At 43.4% G+C, this 19,948-nt stretch overlaps 1 protein-coding gene across 1 annotated transcript in view; it reads right to left on the bottom strand.

The window, feature by feature from the left end:
* The window catches only part of ext1b (exostosin glycosyltransferase 1b), a 102,284-nt gene that overhangs the window by 14,807 nt on the left and 67,529 nt on the right, over nucleotides 1–19,948 (bottom strand). Inside the window, exons 2-6 of the mRNA XM_029513602.1 lie at nucleotides 15,073–15,166; nucleotides 11,610–11,717; nucleotides 9,965–10,084; nucleotides 4,736–4,868; nucleotides 1,925–2,043 (exon numbers count right to left, since the gene is read on the bottom strand). Coding sequence (XP_029369462.1) covers nucleotides 1,925–2,043; nucleotides 4,736–4,868; nucleotides 9,965–10,084; nucleotides 11,610–11,717; nucleotides 15,073–15,166 — 574 coding nt within the window. The remainder of the gene's footprint in view (nucleotides 1–1,924; nucleotides 2,044–4,735; nucleotides 4,869–9,964; nucleotides 10,085–11,609; nucleotides 11,718–15,072; nucleotides 15,167–19,948) is intronic.

The raw sequence follows: 19,948 nt of genomic DNA, 5'->3' as shown, positions 1-19,948 counted from the left end.
ATTATTCTAACATTAACTATGTCACACAGAGCGCTCCTCCTAGGGGACTATGCACCCTGACTGGACCTGCCGCATGATGAGCCAGGAGCCAGTTGGGTGTCTGTGACTAGAGCAGCTGTGTGTTCGCTGAGTGACCTAGACGGAGGACGGGAAAATTTCACTTGTGTAAGAAAAGAAAATCGACAAATACATACAGGATTTTTGATGAATTGCTAATTTACTTCCTTGCCATATGAACACGGATAAAACGCACAACTAGCATCGATCATGAGGCCGAATCCGAGTGTTTGTCATAGCAGGGAGCGGAGGAACACGCTAATCCACCGTTTGATGGGAAAGACAGATGGCCCCTCTGCGAGCTCACCAGCACTGCGCGCTGCTCGAGGGCCGACGGCAGCATTGTGAGGAGAACTGCAGCCCGAGCAGAAGAAACGCCTCCCTCAGACTGTGCGTGCACACATTTTGCACACACAGCGGGAGGTCCGCGGTGTCAGCATGCGCCTCAAAAGCTTTTCTGCGTCCAATTTAGCCTCTTCCACCCTCCTGTGTCCCTTCAGTCTAACTTCCATTCATTTATTTATGTCGTTTTCCTCATCCCATCCGCATTCACAGCCTGAATACGGTGAACACAAAAGCACTTCCAAAAGAAATAAGGCAGCAGCAGTTTACTCATCTGACCTGCTGCTATGTTTGTGACTAAAAGTGACTTAATAATGGAAAGTCTGGCTGCCTTTGACCACTCAGAGGTTGAGCTTGATATCACCACTGAGTAGCCTCTTTTTTTCCCCCTTTCCATGCACTGAAATATGTTCACACTGACAGCTGGAATCAGCTACTTCACTTATTTTGGGTCTGGTGAGTCTGAAACTAGTGCCAATCGATGTTTCTCTTTTCCGTTACGGAGCTTTTGGTCGTGCCACATGGGCTTCATCGCGGGGACGAAGTGCAGTTGTAGATGTTCCTGTCAATGTTAGCTTCTAATCGAGCTCCACCGCTTCACTTGTTCTGCAGCTGTTGACCACTGAGTACGATGATTTTGAGTTTGTTCTCACAAGAATTATTCAGTTGTTATATGCCGAATTATTTCTGCCGAATTTGCCAATTTGCCAAGTCCAATTAGAGATGTTACCTGAAAGGTAAAAGGGATTTTACAAATATATATTTATAAAAAAAAAAAAAATTAAATTATTTTCATAATCATACTGACGCGAGTAGCAAAAAGCAATACACGTGTTATTTCGAGAGTCAACATGATAACCACATGGACGGCATTTACACAAATACACACACATCTATACAACCACTCTGCCCACGTAAAACACACACATTCATACTGCATAATGGACTGCCAAAACAACTAGGCTCATACACACAACTGCCCCCCCCAACACACAACCACAGAACTGGACATTTGTACGTGGCACTCACACGGAAATGAATCACTCCTCCACAAAGCACGCTTACTCAGACTCTGCCGCACAAACAAGCAAACAAAGACACACGCATGCACACCCACGCACATAAACGCACACACACACATATATATATGTATATATATATAAATAAAAACAGCTGCTGGGGAGGAAATTCCATTTCATTTCCCGCAATGGTAAAGAGCAAGCAGGGGAATCAATACATGCCGTCTCCAGCTGTGCTTAAGGGGGTTTCACTGCCATGGAGACAGATGTAGCGCTGCTCCAAACTGCCGCTCTAATTCAATCCAACGCAGTTTACACGGGCACGCACACAGGATGGAGGATGAGCTCTGTTGTTGGTCTGTTTGGAAAATGTGAGCCATGCGAGCCAAATAATGTGGCACGGTCAGCGAGGAGTCACCCGCTGGAGATCAGTGGAGGATTGTGGGGATGCTGCAGTGAAGGCACGCACACACACACACACACACACACAGATGCAAATCCTTTACCTGGGCACAGTACTGGGACTTGGCCACGGCTGCTAGGAGCTTCAGTATTGGCTGGGACTGGGAAACCAGAGGGGAGACGGCATGGATGACCGCTGTGAATTTGGGGTGTGGTTTGATTCCTGAAAACAAAAAGACAACACGTATTACAGCACTTCAATGAATCCCAAAAAACAACGCCGGCTGGGGCAAGGCGAGCTGACTGTCAGGCGCCGATGTAATTTCAGGCCCTTTGAAGAGGATGAAGTTGGACGAAAACTGAAGGCACTCATTTCCAAGCACTTTGTATCTATTTTCAGTGAAAGACGTTACTTGCTGTGAGTCTTTCTTCAGTTCAAATAATATACATGTCAGGGATGTGCGTTTCAAACTATTCAACAATGTTAATGTGTTTTGAAAATGCCAGCTCTCTTCATCACTGAATATTTCATTTCAGAAACGCTTCGGCTGAGTCTCCCGCCCAATGAACAGACGACTAACTGCTGATGTGACTTTAAATTCAGCCTGACTTGATGTTGGAATAGAGTAATTGAGGCTGAAAATCAGCAGGAAATAAGATATTGAGCAAGACGGATCATAGCGGATGTCCAACGTTTCCTAATTTAAATCTAATCTTACCCAAAGCAACAAAGCATAGCGTTGAGGAGAGGGCACTCGAGGAGTCTCCTTTCCGCTATGAGCAACTTCTTTCGATGAGGGATGTACGCAGTCTTCAAACTTGGTAAACTATGCATGTGATTCGTAATGAAAATGTAAACACCTGTGATGTAAATTTCTAACAAGCTCATAAAAAGACTTTCATGAATCGTTGAACAAAACCTGAAGCAGAATCGCTGTCAGGTCTGAATTTTGGATGTTTTCTGCCTTTAGTTCGTGATTCTCTGCGGCTTTTATCAAATCCTGTACCGTCGCATAACACAGCTCACCTGCTAAGTGCCTGCAGCAAAAGAACAGACTGGTTCAGGGCTGACTTTAATACCCAGGGCCAACAATACAGGGCTGCTTTAGGACTCAGTGCTCATCCCCTTATATCCAATGTAAAGGATTCTTAATGCCGCAGCACACATTGATAATTCAGATCATTTCCGGAATGGTGCTGCCAATTTTCTTGTTACGTCTTGTGCGTGCACAAATCTGCAATTTCCTCCGGGTGGTTCAATTTCTGACTTTTAGAGGAAATCGTTAAGCTGCACAGCTCTATGAGCTCAACATCGCGCCTTTGGGATGTGGGGGGGAGGCATCAGCTGGCATTATCACCTGACATCGGTGTCTGACCTCTCTGACGCTAGTATGGCGCTAGTATTGGCAAATGCCCCCCCCGACAGTTTCCCAAAGGAGTGAAACCTGTCAGAGCAGAATATTAATGTTCATTTCTTTGGAATGAGATATTCAAACGTTACAAGCAGGTGTTGGCTATGTGGTTGGTAACCAAGTACGCGATGATAAATTGCAGGTGGACTAAAAGTTTTATTGGCATTAGCTTGAATTATAATTTTCATTTACAGTCATATGATTTTGAGGGTTAAAAATGCGGTCACTGCTTTTGTACTTTAAGGTAAACAAACCCCATTCAGTGCAATTCAGCACAACAGCTCAGCCACATCTTTGGCCTTTAGAAAACTTAGAATTTTCAGTTTTTGTTAAAACCTTTTGGAGAAGATGACTGCATTGCACCAAGAGGCATTTCTAGTATTATTCTGCATCATATTCTTATTAATAAGAAGCTGTTTAGTTCAACGGCACCGCAAAGGACATAAAAACAAACATTTTGTTAAATGAATACCTCTAACCCCGACATTATCTACTTTGTAAAAGTGGATGTTATTGCTCTTGTACTGGATTTTATAGGTGTATCTAAAAGTCTACACTGTGAAGGAATTTTTATTATTTGCGACACAGATAGTGTTTGGCGTGTACATGAAACCTTCATTTTACTGAAGCAACAAAAACAAACCCTGCTCCTGCTGTGCGTGTTAATATGCATGATGACTGTGTGTGTGTGTGTCTCGTTATTCTCTATTAGAGAACATGAAGAAGTGTCACTTGAAAACAAACTATTCTTTGATTTTTCTCATTTGCCCATCAGCGACAAGCCACCTTGTCTCCTAAAAACCCGTCCTTGTTTAATTGCTTCCTCTTTGACAAACAAAGAAACTTGCCACTGCAGTAATCCAGGCCTGTCACCGTGTCCATCCATTTTAATATCAGCTCCCCACCCCGGTGCTCAATCAGCTGTGTGTGCGTGCTCGTGGTGGCCAGGCAGCGCTGGATGATGATGATGATGGAGTGAAGGTGTGAGGAATGGACAGGCTCTCGGGTCAAAGATATGTGGCGACGGAAAACTCAGCGCCAGTGAGCCTTAGCGGGAGGAATTGGCCACCGCTGCAGCCACAGCAGCAGCAGCAGCAGCAGCTCTGCTGACTCGAAAACCAGTGATGGACAGGCTGGTGTGTCAGCAGGACTAATACAAACATCCGTCAAAGGCCCATTCCTTCACTGCACTTACTGCTAGATACAGTCATTGGAGCAGGGCAGTACCATATTTCTGCTCAGACAAGGTCCAAGTCCACAGCCGCAGCTGGACGTGAATCTGCAGAAATGTTTCTCTTTTACAAAAACTGTGACGCAGTCTTTGGCGGCAGCGTGACGGATGGCGAGGAAACCGTTTGAGCAACATTTTCCGATCAACCTTTATGGATCAGCTTGTTACCACAGAGCGGCACCGAATGCACGATCACCGTTACGCAACAACACTTTGTACGCTTCATGTTGTTTCTGTGCGTTTGTGCGTTCATGCGTGTGTGTGTTACTGACCCAATGTGGCGTAGTAGAAAGGAAAGTCTCCCAGGTATCCAGAGTACTGCGGCAGGGCGAAGAGTCCCCCAGGATGGCTGTTCCACATCAGGCTGCTCCTGGAGCCGTGCTCCAACACGCGGTCCTGGATGATCTGCAAAAAAGAAGCACAGCAAGCTGATTCAAAGCAGATCAGAGTATTTTTTTATTTGACTGAAATACAACGTCGAGGACATGACGCATTAATGTTTGACACGCGGTCTTTCACTTTTAAAGGTCCCCTGTGAAGCGTCTGACCTCTGGCGCTGCTTTGTCCCCTGCAACATGATACACGTCCCTGCCAATGACTTTACATTATTCAGCTGATCTACAGAGGGCAGTAATATGTCAAAGAAGAATGTGGAAAGAACAAAAATTTGATATATAAACAGTGCTGGATTTAAAAAGATGCAGAAGGGGAAGGAAATGCCATTAACTCCATTGGACCTCAATGTGGCAGAAATCAAAAACAGTGAATGTGGCATTTTGTTTCAAAGCTTATTATTTGTTCCTTAGATTACCCCCCCCCCCCCCCCAGTTGTTACTTAGTTGACTGGAAATTAGTCTTTGCTTGTTAGTGGGATGGTGATTATGGAAAATATGAAACCGCTACTGTCTTCACTGCAATAACTGTTTCTTTATTTCCACTGATACTTAATAAATTTGTATCTAGTATTTGTATCTGTATTTGTCTTGTATCTATGTCCTCAAAGAGAAACGTGTTCCTCCTGAACTTGGGCTATATAACCCTGAGTTGATCTGACTAATCCCTCAGAGCTGGGAATTTTATTTTAAAAGGATATTACAGGTTTCAGGTTGTAATTCTATGAAGTTGGAGGACTTGACAGATGGTATATACATGTATTTATGGTAAAAAATAAAAGCAGTACAGTCAGACACATGGTGACTTTCTGCTCCTAGTGTGGATCCAGCGCCGATTTTCAGCCAATAGTGTCTCTGTGTTCGAGCCTCCCTGACAAATAAAACACCATCTGCCACTTACAAGGACAATCAGAGTTTCACCTCAATTCAGTTGGGATTTCATTTGAAAACTACAATCACACACAGCATTTATTTTTATTTTTATTTTTTAGTTTTTGGGGAGAACAAGTATGAACAATGATGCTCAAGACGTCTAAAATAACCACCAATCATCACTTTAATTTAGGGAGCACTGATGCTGCCACATTGTAAGGGGGGATGAGTTCGATTTAAATGTTTCTATTGGCCTGAAAGAGCTGCGTTACTTTGACAGCCACAAAGCTCCTTTTGGACCCGCACTGGTGCCGCCTCCAAACTTTTAAGTCTCTGTGGTCTCTGGGCCACTTTGTCAGCCTTTCCCTTCCTGAGCTCTTCGAACTTTAAGCAAACACAGAAATTACCTTTAGACAACATTTACTTTTTTTTTTTTTTGGTCTGATCACAGAGGACTCGTAAAAATCTGAAGTATTTGTGTTGATAAAGAAGCAAACGTTTGCCGTTGGGATTCGTGCCGGTTGAAATATTAAGGATTTGATCAATGAGCCCCGTAATCACACCTATAAAACATTTCACACTGTGAAATGAGTTTTCACGGAAATGGCAAGGAGCAGACAGTCATAAATGTGAATTAATATCAACACCGCTAATGCTCCAACTTGCAATAATCTCTTTTCAGTTCGGAATAATATTCGGTGTGCTATTCAAAACTCAGACAGTGAATTAGAGCAGGTGGAAAAACCATTGTAAGAGCAAGTCTGCAGGCGCTGCATGAAAGTTAAGTCGCTAGCTGAGCTTTCCAAATGTTTGCTTTGTTATCACCTCAATAGCAGCTATTGATCGTGTCAGGAGTGAATCACTGTGGCACTAAGCAGAACTGAAAGATATCTAAGTTATTGTGCAATATTTCCTCCACAGACAGACCAAAGTCAAGTCTTTTTGGGTTGTTTTACAAAAAAAACGACAACAACAACAACAAAAAAAAAAAAAAAACAGATCAGCAAGTCAAAGGCATCTTTGCCCATCAGTTGTACAGAAAAAGAAGGAAAGGAGAGGGGCCGCACATAAACAGAGTCATCAGCTGTATCTTAACCGAGATCAGAAAGACCGGCCCAGATCCTTTCTGTGCCCAAATGGAGAAGTGAGTCATGTAGTTGGACGTGAGTGCCGTGGCACTGTCAGTCCCCAGGTGCTGCTCGCCGCCGGCCTCTGCCAAACACACAGGCAGGAGAAATAGAGATATTGTTGCCGTGCCCTTGAGCCATGCTAAATTGCTTCGGTAAAACAGACACAGGTTTGCAGTTGTGTTTTATGGCCACGATTGAGTCGGGAGGTTGTTACTGGCTCGGTGAACCAAAGGACGGATACATACAAAGAAATGCGGAGGGTCAGGTGGGCGGTGGGTGGGCAGCAAATGGCTGTTTCATTGTAAAATGAAAATAATAATATGCCCGGAGGGGGAATTACTGTAATAAAAATGACAAAGCCACATATGCATTTGTGATTTGGAGGAAGATGTGTTCAGAAAAAGGCCAAAAAAGGACAGTGAGGCTTTTTTATTTATTTTTTTTATTTTCCAAGCTTTGTCCCTCAGGGTAGTTGATAACCATTTGCCTCAGCTGAGCAGATTAACTCGAAATCCGTTAGTTTCTCTATAAAAGCCACTGCCTTCCACCTTTAAAACCCAGAGCCCTTTACACCTTATGAGGGACAATTTTGCTCGCTTGGCTGCAGCTCCTCCCCCTCGGCAGCCCTCAGTCGGGACATGATGGACGACTCAATCTCACCTCAGAACAGCCACAATCAACCAATTAGAGCATGATAGATAAATCCTGCTTCTCTGGGAGCACACTGTGAGCTTGGCTTTAATAGGTGAGTTTAATAGGTGTATCAGCGCCACAGATCAGGCTATATTGACCTTGTCATTGGTCGAAACGTGTTCAAATCCCAACAGGAAGTGCCACATAATAGGCTGAAGTGGTGTTTCCATCTTGCTTGCCATTCCTCCAAACATCCACACAAACACCTAACCCACACACACACACACACACGGTGACATAGACACAAGAGTTTGGAGTGGCTGTGGAAAGTCATTAAAAAGCAAGAGTGTGTTTGGGAGAGCGTGTGAGGAGATTCAATCTGCCACCATATCGGAGCGTGTATGTATCACTACAGATCTGCAGTTAGGAAGGGGGGGTACAGGCTCTGAGAGGATGAATAAAGCATGCTGCTCGTTATTTCGGGGACTGCCACGGCAAGGCCATTTACATATGTCACCCATTCTCCTCTTCTCCCTTTGTTCCACGTCTCTCTTCCGCTCCCCCTCTTTTACTGGACAGTCAGTCAGGATTAAGTGTTTAGCCCTTGCTGTATTCAATGTGAAAACGCACACGCACACACACTGATGCACAGGCTTTCACCGCGTCACCTTGCTCTTTAGTGTGGAGTGACAACATGTCAGCAAGGTTATGCCTGGGTGGTGCCATGTGTATCTGGGCTGAAGCACACTGACATATGGAGATGTGTTTCTGAGTGTGTGTGTGTGTGTCTGAGAGACGGGGCGACAAAGACGTAGAGCCGGCTAAGATCAGACAGACTCGAGACACCGATGCCACGACCCATTTCGTGCGCTGCGTGTTTGAGAGCGCGTAGGCACTCGCAACTGTGGAAAAAGTTAAATTCAGATGTAAGGTTTGGGAGGTTATACCGTAACTAAGACTTTAGCACTGAGAGGAGTCTTGCTCCCAGGCTTAGTGGTGCAGTGGCAGAGTAAATTAAAAGTATGATGGGATAGTTGGATGAGAGAGGAGGCAGAAAGAAGACGACATTTGGAACCGCAGCATGAAGCCAGCAGTTCACCCAGGTGTTATCCCTGCATCTATAAACTACTCAGTCAGAATGAATAATGGGGAGAGAGGATTGGATAGATTAACAGTTTGGTGGTTTTTTTTCTGTCACAAATTCCTTAATTGTTGCCAGAGTAGATGGGAGTGACAGTAAGAGGTCAGAGGAAGGACAGAGGCCTCGAAGATTAAAGTGAAACTCCACTTGAATTTGTCTTTTGAGTTAAAATGTTGAAGCGACCGTACAAAAGTCTGACCGTCAACAAGTACAACTGGAAACGATTCACACATTGCCACTTTGTCGAAACTTTGGCCAAACTTCCCGTCTCCAGCCTCACACTATGACACACAATGACTATTATGTTTGTGTTCAGTTCATTCATTTTGCATCAATACACTGTAGTCTATCTTTGGGACCCTTTTACACCTCTTCAAAGTCATTTTGTATAATGTAAGTGAGCTCTTAACGTTCAAATACATAAATATAAGCAGTCGCTTCATATACGTACTCTGGCAGAGGGGAGCCTTTGACCCATCCATGCAAATCACTGTCACCTGCCTGACAATCTCATTTATCTTTAATACTGCAGCCTTTCTGCCTTTCCACTGAACTACAAGGCCTTTTTTCCTTTGGAAATTATTCTGCGACAAAATTCACAAACTGCTGCGTTTCAACCCGAAAACGGCCTTCAGCTGTATTTTGCTTCTCTTTTGAAAGCACAAAGCATAAATTGGTGTGAAAATATGCCAGTGCTGCTATTTGACAAGGTCACTATTACAATCCATTGGAACTGTCAACAGTTTGCAGTGATCGCGTGCGCTGTTCTCCGTGAAGGACGACGACAAACTTTCCCACTTAAGTCCCACTTCAGGTCACTGGTTCTGAAAGCAACAATAGAATTTTTCTTAGTATCTTTTCAACTACATCTGCAGCCACTGACACTGCTGTAAATATTACTTCTACTCCTACAGATACTACTAAGTTTAATGCACTTTTATCAACAATACCTTTGCAGAGATGATGATAATATATCGGAAACTGGGGATCCACAACCTACATGCAAAACTCTTTTTGTTGTGCGCTTTGAATAAAACCAAAGGCAGCCTGTGGGAAATTCTCTGTGAACATGTGTTCAAGCTTCACTTTTGCTCTCTGTAAACAACACTTTGCACCCTTCCATTTTGTTTTTATCCTTTTGCCAGAGACCACGGTGACACCTGAAAATAAAGTGAAGATTGCAGTCTCTGCTTTGACAATGCAGCCCTCTGAGAGAAAGATTGATGATGGTGGAGCCGGACAGAGGAAGGCAAGGAGGCCAAAAGGCCAGATTGTGTGTACGTGTGTGTGTGTGTGTGCACATCTCTCTGCATGCGTGTCTTGGATCCTCACCTCCAGTGTGGTCAGCACTATCTTTTCCACAGAGGAGAAGTAGGCCTCCCAGAGGAACTGAGTCTGCTGTCTGAGGGACAGGATCTTATCCTGGTGGATGGAGCGCACTGTGGTGGGAATCTGCAAACAACAAACAGCCAGTCAGTCAGCAGTAAATATGAGCGGGGGCTTCTAATGATTGATCTGGGACCTTAAATGTGGTGACAGGAAGATTGAAATTGGTCCCAAGGATGCACTCAGGAAACTCCCATCAACAGATAAAAGCACATCACAGTGTGGAGGCCTTGTGAACTAAAGGCTAAAGCAGATAATGCAGGGTTTGTTTGGTTTTTTTTTTTCAGGCATAGACACAACAGTTTTTAGATAATTTGGGTCCCAGTCTCAAATGTTCTCACACTAATTCCCAGGACAAGCCCTTGGGGGAGAGTTAAGCCCCGTGTTTTCACGAGTAAAGTGCCAGATTTGCATTTCTTTCAGGTCTTTACATGCTGACCGTTGGGATTTAGCATTTGAACACTTTCCCTACAGAAGTCCTTGTAATAACAAAGTTGAGTTTCCATTTAAGGTCGGCCCATTTATTATTTTGTTTCAGGATTTTCAGAATGGAATGTCACCTTTAAGTCAAACATTCCACCATTTCTCATAGCTGACAAGGGTCCAAACTTTGGAAAGAAACATGCACGAGGGCACATTTGTCAAGTCAAGAAAATCAAACTTTCAAATCTCAAGTCATGGAAATTCAGTCAATCCAGGTCAGCGGTGAAGTCCTGCTTTATGAGACATTCAACTTTCTTACTGTGCGTTGGATAAAAGAATCCAAAGCATATTCACGTCTGAATGGCGAAGCAGCGGTTAGTTCAACTCAGCAAAAAGACTGGAAACTGCTTTAGAGGTAGTTAAATAATGAGCCAACACATAACCACCCATCACCCACCACACTGTGGTGCTGGTGATGTAATGCTGCACTGTCAAACAATCCAAACTTTTTAATACCGATCAATCACGGGTTGAATGCCAAAGTAGGTCTGAAAGTTGCTCCTGACCATGTGTGTCCCTTTATGGAAAGAACCATCTCAGAGAGCTGAAGCCGTTTTGAGGGTCCTGCCCTTTGTTGGTATGCTGTTCCTACTCAAGTGCTCTGTGCGCTCATTGTTTCGTGCATTTTGTTGTAAAATATGTAATTCCAGCGACAGCTCCAAGATGCTTCAGGCACATTTGGTGCCTGAGACGCCTAAGCTATAAAACTCAATGTCAAACAATATTATTACACACTTCACTCAAATTAAGATTTAATGGGCATATAATTACTTTTTCCCCCCATGAAGTTCAAGCAATTTCAGCCAATCCATTTGCTCATTCCACTTATTTGCACTCTCATGTAATGATATGAGGATTTGAGTGACATTTTCAAGCAGTCAAGGACTCAGTAGGCTGGTTTCATTTTTGCTTTATTTATTTATTTATTTATTTATTTATTCATTGGTTGACAAACATAGCACTACAACACAAAACAGGAATGTTGGATCATGGAAAGGTCAGTGGGAACGTGTATGAGCGTGTGTGCATGCTAAAGGTGTGAAGAGTGGCGTTTAGCTTTCAGGTGACGCACAGAGCATGTGGCGTGAGCGTGGATTTCGGCGGTTACCTGCAGCAGGAGCCTCTCGTCGCCGATGACTGCGGCCGTGTTCCAGTCGATGATCTCGGAGAAAGGCAGCTCCCATCCGTTACTCAGCATTACCGGCACACATGCGGCCTGAGACACACAGAGACACCATCACTGCTCTGTTACTGAACATATCGATCCCGATTATAAAAGCTTTGCTCATAATTTTCTTTTTTTAAATCACAATGACTGCACTGTGTAATGATTGATCAGCCTGTTTTTCTGTGACCTCTTCGGGCATGCCTGAATTCTCCATTCAGCAGAAACAAGTTTTTCTTTAATTTTTTTCTGTCAAATGTTGACTATACAAGATGAGTCAGCAGCACAAGGCTCTTATTACTAAATTTTAACAACAAATGAATGACAAATTTGAGGCAGCTGCTACCTCAAATTCGTGCCTACTGCCTCTTTGTGAAATCAGAGTTTTTAATATTTGAGCAAATATTATACACCCACCAGTTAGAGGACAGCATTAACATTCATTTGGGGATTTTTTTTTCTATCCACCTGATGAATGCAAGTCCAGCATTCACTCTCTGTTTAGCTTCGCTTTGGGCCACAAGCACAAGGTCTTCGCTGCAAAGTGCAAACCGGCTCATCGCTCACAGTGTGTGTCTGTGGTGTGTTGCTCAGGAACTAGTGCTCTGTCAGTTTTTAGAGGTTTTCAGAAAACAGCTTCTTGCCACTACTGGAAGTGAGGTTGAAGAGAGCAGAGGGAGCAAACCAAAGCTTTCAAGTTTGGGGCCCTTTCACCAAAGAGCTGAGCAGAAACCATTTGGGCTATCTATCCTCTGTGGGTTCCCCACTGCAACCAACCGCTCTCAAATTACAAAAAACTATTTGGTGTTTCGCAGCTTTATTATAATAGCTTTTGGAGAAGAAGCAGTTACAGAGTGCATGCATGAACGTAGCTTAATATACAAATAGAAACAGAGATAAGCTTGTACATAAATATATAGGCAGGGAAGCAGATGAAGAGGAATTAAATGTAATGAAAAAACAGCAGACAGGGTTAAAAATAAAAGCTGGAGTCTGGGCTACTGCTGTGTGAATCTATATAAAGCAGAAACATTTCTTCAACCAGCCGTAGAACTGGTGAAAGACAAACTAAAAATTCCACAAAAACAATTTCTTAATTATGCAACTAACAGTTCTGTGTCAGATTTGGTTTATTCAATTTGAAAAGGCTTAAATCATGCATGAGGCTGAAAGTTGAAGAAAACGAGCATGTTTGGTTTGTGCGGATTGTTTTCAGTTGATGTTTGGTCTTTTTTTTTCCCCTCACCTGCACCTGTTCACACATCAGCAGTATGATGGTAACTTCGTGAGAGTCAATTACTCGGATCAGGCAAGTAAGGAAAATGATAAAGGGCGACTCAAAGGAGATGAAAAGCAGAAGAAAGTAAATAGATATATCTTCAAAAAAAAAGAAAAAGAAAAGACTGAGTTGTAGGGAGGCTGAATGTGACCTTTGGCAAAGGAGTGGCAGAGGGATGGAGGGATGAGAGGAAAGGTAGAGGTAACAGCTGGTGTATATGTGTGTGTGTGTGTGTGTGTGTGTGTCGGTGGTGGGAGTGTGATGTGATGACGGCCCTGTCACTCCCAGGTCATAAAGGTGTCAGCTAAACCAGAACTGGTCCCTGGGGCTCTGCTGCTGTCTCCTCCACACACACACACACACACACACACACACACACCACACACACACACACACACACCACACACCACACACACACACACACACACACACACACACAGAGGGATGCATACCGATATATAAAGACACACAAACAACCTCGGGCATACACAAACCTGTGCACACACACACACACACACACACACACAGGGCTGACCTCTATCTGGAATTGCTTTCTCATGCGAAGACCAAAGCCTGTAAATACTCTCCCTCTGTCTTCCTCTAGATGGTGCGAGTCGATGGATGGGGTGAGTCAGACAAATGGAGAAAGGAGAGGAGAGGACATTTTTCCCTCCTGAGTGAAGTGCACCGGTGTGTGTCTGTGTGTGTGTTGGCCGGCTGATAGTAAGATAAGCACACTTATGTGGGTGCACTCTGCGGACGGCAGCGTTCGGTAAGGAGAGGTAAAGGACAGTGCAGTAGTAATGCAGTTGTGGAAAAAGGGGATGTGAAGTGTGCGGATCTAAATGCAGATGCAGAATTAGAAAATGACTCCGGATGGGTGGAATCCACTTCACATGTAATCAAGGTCATGTACTGAGGTGGTGGGTTCGTTACCTGCAGCAGCTTTAAGCCTTCGTTTTAACAGATTGTTTGAAAGTATAAATCCCCATTTTTCCATCTTTCAAGCTCTTCTATCAAAACAGTTTATTTTGAAACTGCAGTGCATTTAAATGTACCAGTAAGGACAAGAAAAAGCTTTGATTTAAAAAAAATAAATCATTTGCATGTTAAAATAAATGTTTTGCTGTAAACATGCTAGACACAGTAGCTCCTGAAGCTGTTTTCTTTTTTTTCTTGCTGTCGAATATCCTGTTTGGGGATTTAATGTTTGGGACTCTACAGCATTTCATTCAAAGAATGAAAACCCCCACTAATCTAGTTAGCAATCTCATTAGTGCCTGAACACAGTTTATTTGAAATATGGACTTATTTAGAACGTAAATGACGCTGCGACAAAATCCCTTCCTCCATTTTGGACTCTGTGACAATTCTTAACAGTGGAAACTGATATTGCTAAGTTCATCTGTGGCAAACTCTGAAGACCTCAACAATTTTGCCAGAGGTTTGCATCACCTTCATGAACAAATCCACAGATCATGGCATTAAAGTGAACTGCTTTGACCATTTTATAAGCGCCGGTGTGACCCGGGACTTTATTCTTTTCTCTGTAAATGTGAATATCAGTGTTAAGTTGCAAAAGAAAGCAGGATCAAGTTTTCTTTTATGGGATTATATAGCTACACCGTATATTTTTGCTGTATTTGTGGGAATAACTGCGTTGATATGATGCAACAATAACTGTTCACGAGCAAAATGGCTGCTTGACTGCAGACGAAGGAATTAATCTAACAGATTAATTGTTTCCCTTAAACTTTCTGATCACCTCGCTGTTGACGGCTTTCGCAAAGTCAAGCGACAGTTTAACACTTTCCCAACAATTTCCATTCCTGCGTTGCGACATAAAACACGGCTCAGACACAGGAAGAAGCAGCTAATTTTCCCGGCCAAGGTCTTGCTTGTTTTTAATTACACTAATAAGGTGGCAATGCTTTGGTGATCCTTAAATGGTTGAGGTAGCACTATTAAAACAAATGCAAAGTGGGAGGTAGAGTGTTGGGATCGCCTCTTTTTTCTTCCCAGTAATTTCGCTGGTAGGCATATATTTACAGCCTGTGCAGTGTTTTCTCATCTTAGGATAGTGTTTGTGAGTCTGCGTTTGTGCGTGCGTGTTTGCCACTTGTTTACCTGCAGCGCCTCGAGGAAGCGAAAGGAGCCCAGTCGTCTGCCGCGGGGCACCAAACAGAAAGTGGAGTTGTGGAGCATCTCCTTGTAGTCATACCTACAGAGACACAACACACAGACACACAAACGACAGTGAGCTCGCTGACATAAACCAGAGCAGGGAAAAGACGTGTAATCATCAGAGTAGCACGTTCAATAAATACATTCCTGCAACTTGTTGTAATGATTGTAATGAGCTATAATATGGTAGGAGTCAATACTAAAGATGACATTCATTGCCACATTTTTTTTTTTTTTTTGGCAGATTTACAAATTTTCTCTGACATAGACCCAAATAGGAGACAGCAAAACACATAATAGTGATGAAGGTGTATCATAAAGAATTTTAAAAGGATCATTTTTCAGCTTTGGTGTTTGTGAAATCTCAACTGTCACGGTTTATTTTGAGAAAAATGGCGTTCTCACAGGTACACAACACTCAAACAGTTCAGTCAGATAATCTAAACTCCTGCACCTGAAGGTAAACTGTCATTAACAATACTTTGCTGCAAAGCAGGGATCGTTCAGTCTACCACAGTTAGCACGGCGCGTCAAATTTGGACTTTGGTCCGTAAATAGTCACAAGTGTTTACAAGGACAATTTAGTGATAGTTTAACCATCTGCCTTTGTTTTTCCTTCCAAATAAGTTTGGCTAACCTGAGGTTGTAAAAATAAAATAAAGCCCGTGTGACTGCTTGAGTCTCGACTGTTATTCTCAGAAAATCCATTTTGAGATAAATATTTCTTAAATCGTCTGTTTCTTGGTGACTTAAGAGCTCCTCTCTGGCTATTTCCTCCAACTCCCCCCGTCCTCTCTTCCTCCCTCCACCTCTCCTATCTGCGTCTTTCTCTCCCCTTTCCTCCGCCTCCGCTATCTCACAAAGCACACGCTCCCTCGCGCAGCCCCTCTTTCTCTCCATCCATCTATCTCTTAAAGCAGAGGGAAGATGCTCCCTCCCCTCCCTTCTCTCTCCCCCCCAGTCCTCCTCCTGCCCCCCTCATCCCTCTATCTCTCCAGTGAGGTGTATCTTATTGCTCTCCAAACAGAGTGATCAACCCTGCCGGGGTAATGAGCTGAGAGTGACACCTGCTTCCACCACACAGCTGGCTGTCTCTCTTTTTGTGTGTGTGTGTGTGTGTGTGTGTGTGTGTGTGTGTGTCTGTGCAGTGGCTTGTGTGCTCATGTTTGCATGCATGCTACTTTCCTATGTTTTGACAGTTTGCCTGCACCAGCAGTAACGCAACAATGGTGGCGTGTGTGTGTGTTTCAATGCTCTTGTTGTTATCTGTCTTTATTTTTCCTTCCACTCTCTAAATGTGGTTGTGCCTCTGTCTTTCTGTGTGAACCCATTTGTTTCAGTCTCTCACTTATATACTCAGATCTAATAAAAGTCACAGACAAAAAAGGCTCACGTGTTAGTCACCCACAGAACCAGGCGTGACAGGAATTCTCGTCTTCAGTCTAATTAAAGCGTAAATCTATTTTCACTAATTATTTGTTTTTCACATGTCACCATGTGAACCAAGTCATTTCCCCTGTCGAACAACACAGATCACAACATTTAAACAATGAAAGCTCAGAAAAATCTGTTTTAGAAGAAGGAAAAAAAAAAAAAAAGAATTGGCAGAATGTATAAACCAAATGATAAACATGCACCAGACCTCCTTTAAGAATGTGTCATAAAACAGTCGTTTTCATTTTGAGGGGAGTATCTTTGCTGTAATATTTTTTGTACATAGAAGCACTCATGCTAATTAATGTTCCTAAATTATATTTTTAGTACTAATGACACCCATGACTTTCATTTTTGTAACGCATAAATAGCAATAATGAGCCCTGAGGGGTCTCCAGGTTGAGGGTTAAGAGACTGGTGAGGCAGAAAATCATTTCTCATTTAGCTGTAGTCTATACAAGGTGAAGGTTACAGGACAGACACACACACACACACACACACACACACACACACACACACACACACCCTTACTGATGATGCTGTGAGCGTACTGTAGTTTGAACAGAAGTGTGACAATGATTTGCTGATGCTGCCTTCTGTGGCTGTGAATATAGACCGAGCTGACGGAGGGAAGCTGGAAGCCAAACACCGTGCACGTGCACCCACAAACGCACACATACAGACACACACACGCGCACTATTGTGTTTGCTGAAGTTGCTGGCTAGATCCTGCCTTGTCTCTCCTTTAGCCAAGCTCTAATGAAGTGCAGGGACATGACAGCCCGTGATAAAAAAAAAAAATCCCACCCTCATTCACACCTACATGCACGACGCTCCGCTGTGCAGCACATAACACAGTTATCAGGCGCACAGACACAGAACACCGAGACACACACCGACATACTCGCAGAGACACAAACAGCGAGAACTAGCGACAGCTGCACGCCCTCATATTGACGTTCTGTCACCTGTCGATGGAGACGAAGCTTTCCACACCAGCTGTCCCTGGATTTGTCTTTTTGTGTATACATACATATATATATATATATATATATATATATATATGCACACACACACACACACACACACACACACACACACACACACACACACACACTTGTCTATAACTGCAGGCAAATATGAGCAGCACTGTCCATTGGTGAATATCAATGGACGTATCTAACATGCAGTAGCCCCGTGGGATGTTTTATGTGTCCCCTGAAATGTTCTTTGTGAGGTTTGGTCCAACAGAAACATACATTTGCATCATATCAGACCTGTCTTGGAAGAACGTATTCACTCCCTCTGCTAACTTTTTTAGTATTCCATGACCTATATGTGAATTTGAAACTAGGTCTCTCAAACAAATTGGGGGATTTACGGGATGTAAATTTGCCACCGTCTCCCGAAAAAGCGCCAGTTGAAGCCCTCCCTTGTGATTCATCTGCTGCGCACCTTAACCTGATTATGATTTGTGCCTGACGGAAGCAATTCTCCTTTTATGAGCGAGAGTAAGTTTAGAGGTTCAAAAGAGGTGACGGGGTCACAGGAGGAGGCCTCGACAAGTACGCCCCCCTGCTGTGTAAACCCACTTTCCCTTCCGCTTCTTCTTCCTCACTCCTTTTCTATCCCTCCAACCTCCTGCCTATTTCAATTTTATGAAGAGTTCAGAGGTCTTTTGCTGTCTTGCCTTCCTTCATACCTCTCTCCTCTTGTCTGTCTAACAGCTGCCACCATGTTGTCCCTGTTGACCTTGAATTGGCAGAGGGGAAGCCACTCACTTGGGCTCTGCTGGGTGTGATTGTGTATGAGTATTTCTATTTTTCAAACCCTTCCATTTGTGTGCTACCCTCCTTTGTACACAGGCATGCTTGTGTGGATTTGTTTTAGACATAATGATGAAAGCAGGGTGGGGGGGGGGGGTGACTTTGTGATGAAGGTGAAGCAGCATCCTGCTGGAAAGACATGCAGAAGAGCAGAAAATGTATAATTGATAGAAATCAAGTTCAAATCTAATAAAGCTTTGGAATGACCTCAGCATGAGCGTTCCTCAGTTTTTCACGCAGACCAAAGAGTGAGTGCTCGTGTCAGCATATCCAACAACTGTGAAGCAGTTAAGAAACACATCTCTGCCAACCCCAGTGGCAACATCCTACACTGTTACCGTGACAACCTGTCATTAAGTGCCTTCATTTGCAGCATCCTAATTACACGGGATTGGCACCTTGTCGACACCAACGGGGGGGGGGGGGGGGGGGGGGGGGGGGGTAGGAAGGTGGAAAAGGATGGGGCTGAAATTGTATTTTTTTTTAAATAAACACGAGTATTGCTGATGTTGCTGCTGGCACATTTTAACTGTCTCTGCCCTCATCTCCATCAGCCATAAGTGCTCCCTTATCACCAGCAGTGAACTCCTCACATCCCCCGCCCTTCATAATCAGCAGTGACTTGATGAAAAAGTACAGCAGTCAATGTTACCTTCTCTCACCTTTGTCACTGAAGCTGCACAGCAAACAGAAGAAGTTTATGATGATTTAAGTGTAAGGTCAGTTCATTCTAGATACAGAAACAGAAACAAGGAGAGAAACAAAGATAACAACTGGCGCCGTCTGACTTGACTGAAAAATGTCACCTGACTCATTTTAAACCAACAATCATTTCAATGAGCTGTTGAAATGTGAAAAAGACTGAAGCTAAAATAACACGTTCCCGGCAAAACGAAATACGTATGATTTAATTAGGAACTGAAATGAAGTGTGCAGGTATTTCAGGTATGTGAAGTACACTTTCCTGCCATCCTTATTCTGTTTGGGTGTTAAATATATGCACAATTGATTGTATAATTAAACAGACTTCTCATGGGCCTGACTGAACAGTTTGGGAATTTAAAAACAATCTTAGCATATTTGATTGTGGTTGGCGGTGGGTAGACTAAATGTTGACATAACTCTAAACACAATGACCATGTAGATCTGCATTTCCACACATTATTAATGTGTGGAAATGCAGATAATGTTTTGATTAAAAAATCTAATATTTCCTTCTGAAATGTAGAAAGACAGAGGCCCAAAAGAAGCAACCTTACCCACAAGTATCTTAATTTTTATTTTTTTTTTAAGTACACGATGGGGCCCTGGATTCCCTAAGGTGTGCTAATGGCGCCTGTCCCCTGGTTGAGTAGACGCCTGGTGCCGACTGATCCCCTGGACATGGAGCTCCGTGGTGATGGAAACAAAACCACCACCAGATTGAGTGTCTTCCAGGGATAAAGGGAAAGAGGTCCAATTAACTGCTTATTTAGACTATTGTTATATCAGCCTCCTGGACCTGTCTCCTGTCCCCCAGTGCCGCTCTCTTGCTAATTTCTTTCTCTTTAAAGCGTGTG

Source organism: Echeneis naucrates, chromosome 11 (genome assembly GCF_900963305.1).
Source record: "Echeneis naucrates chromosome 11, fEcheNa1.1, whole genome shotgun sequence".
Lineage (NCBI taxonomy): Eukaryota > Metazoa > Chordata > Actinopteri > Carangiformes > Echeneidae > Echeneis > Echeneis naucrates.
Note: the sequence above shows the minus strand (reverse complement) of the source record. Positions and strands in the feature narration are given on the sequence as shown.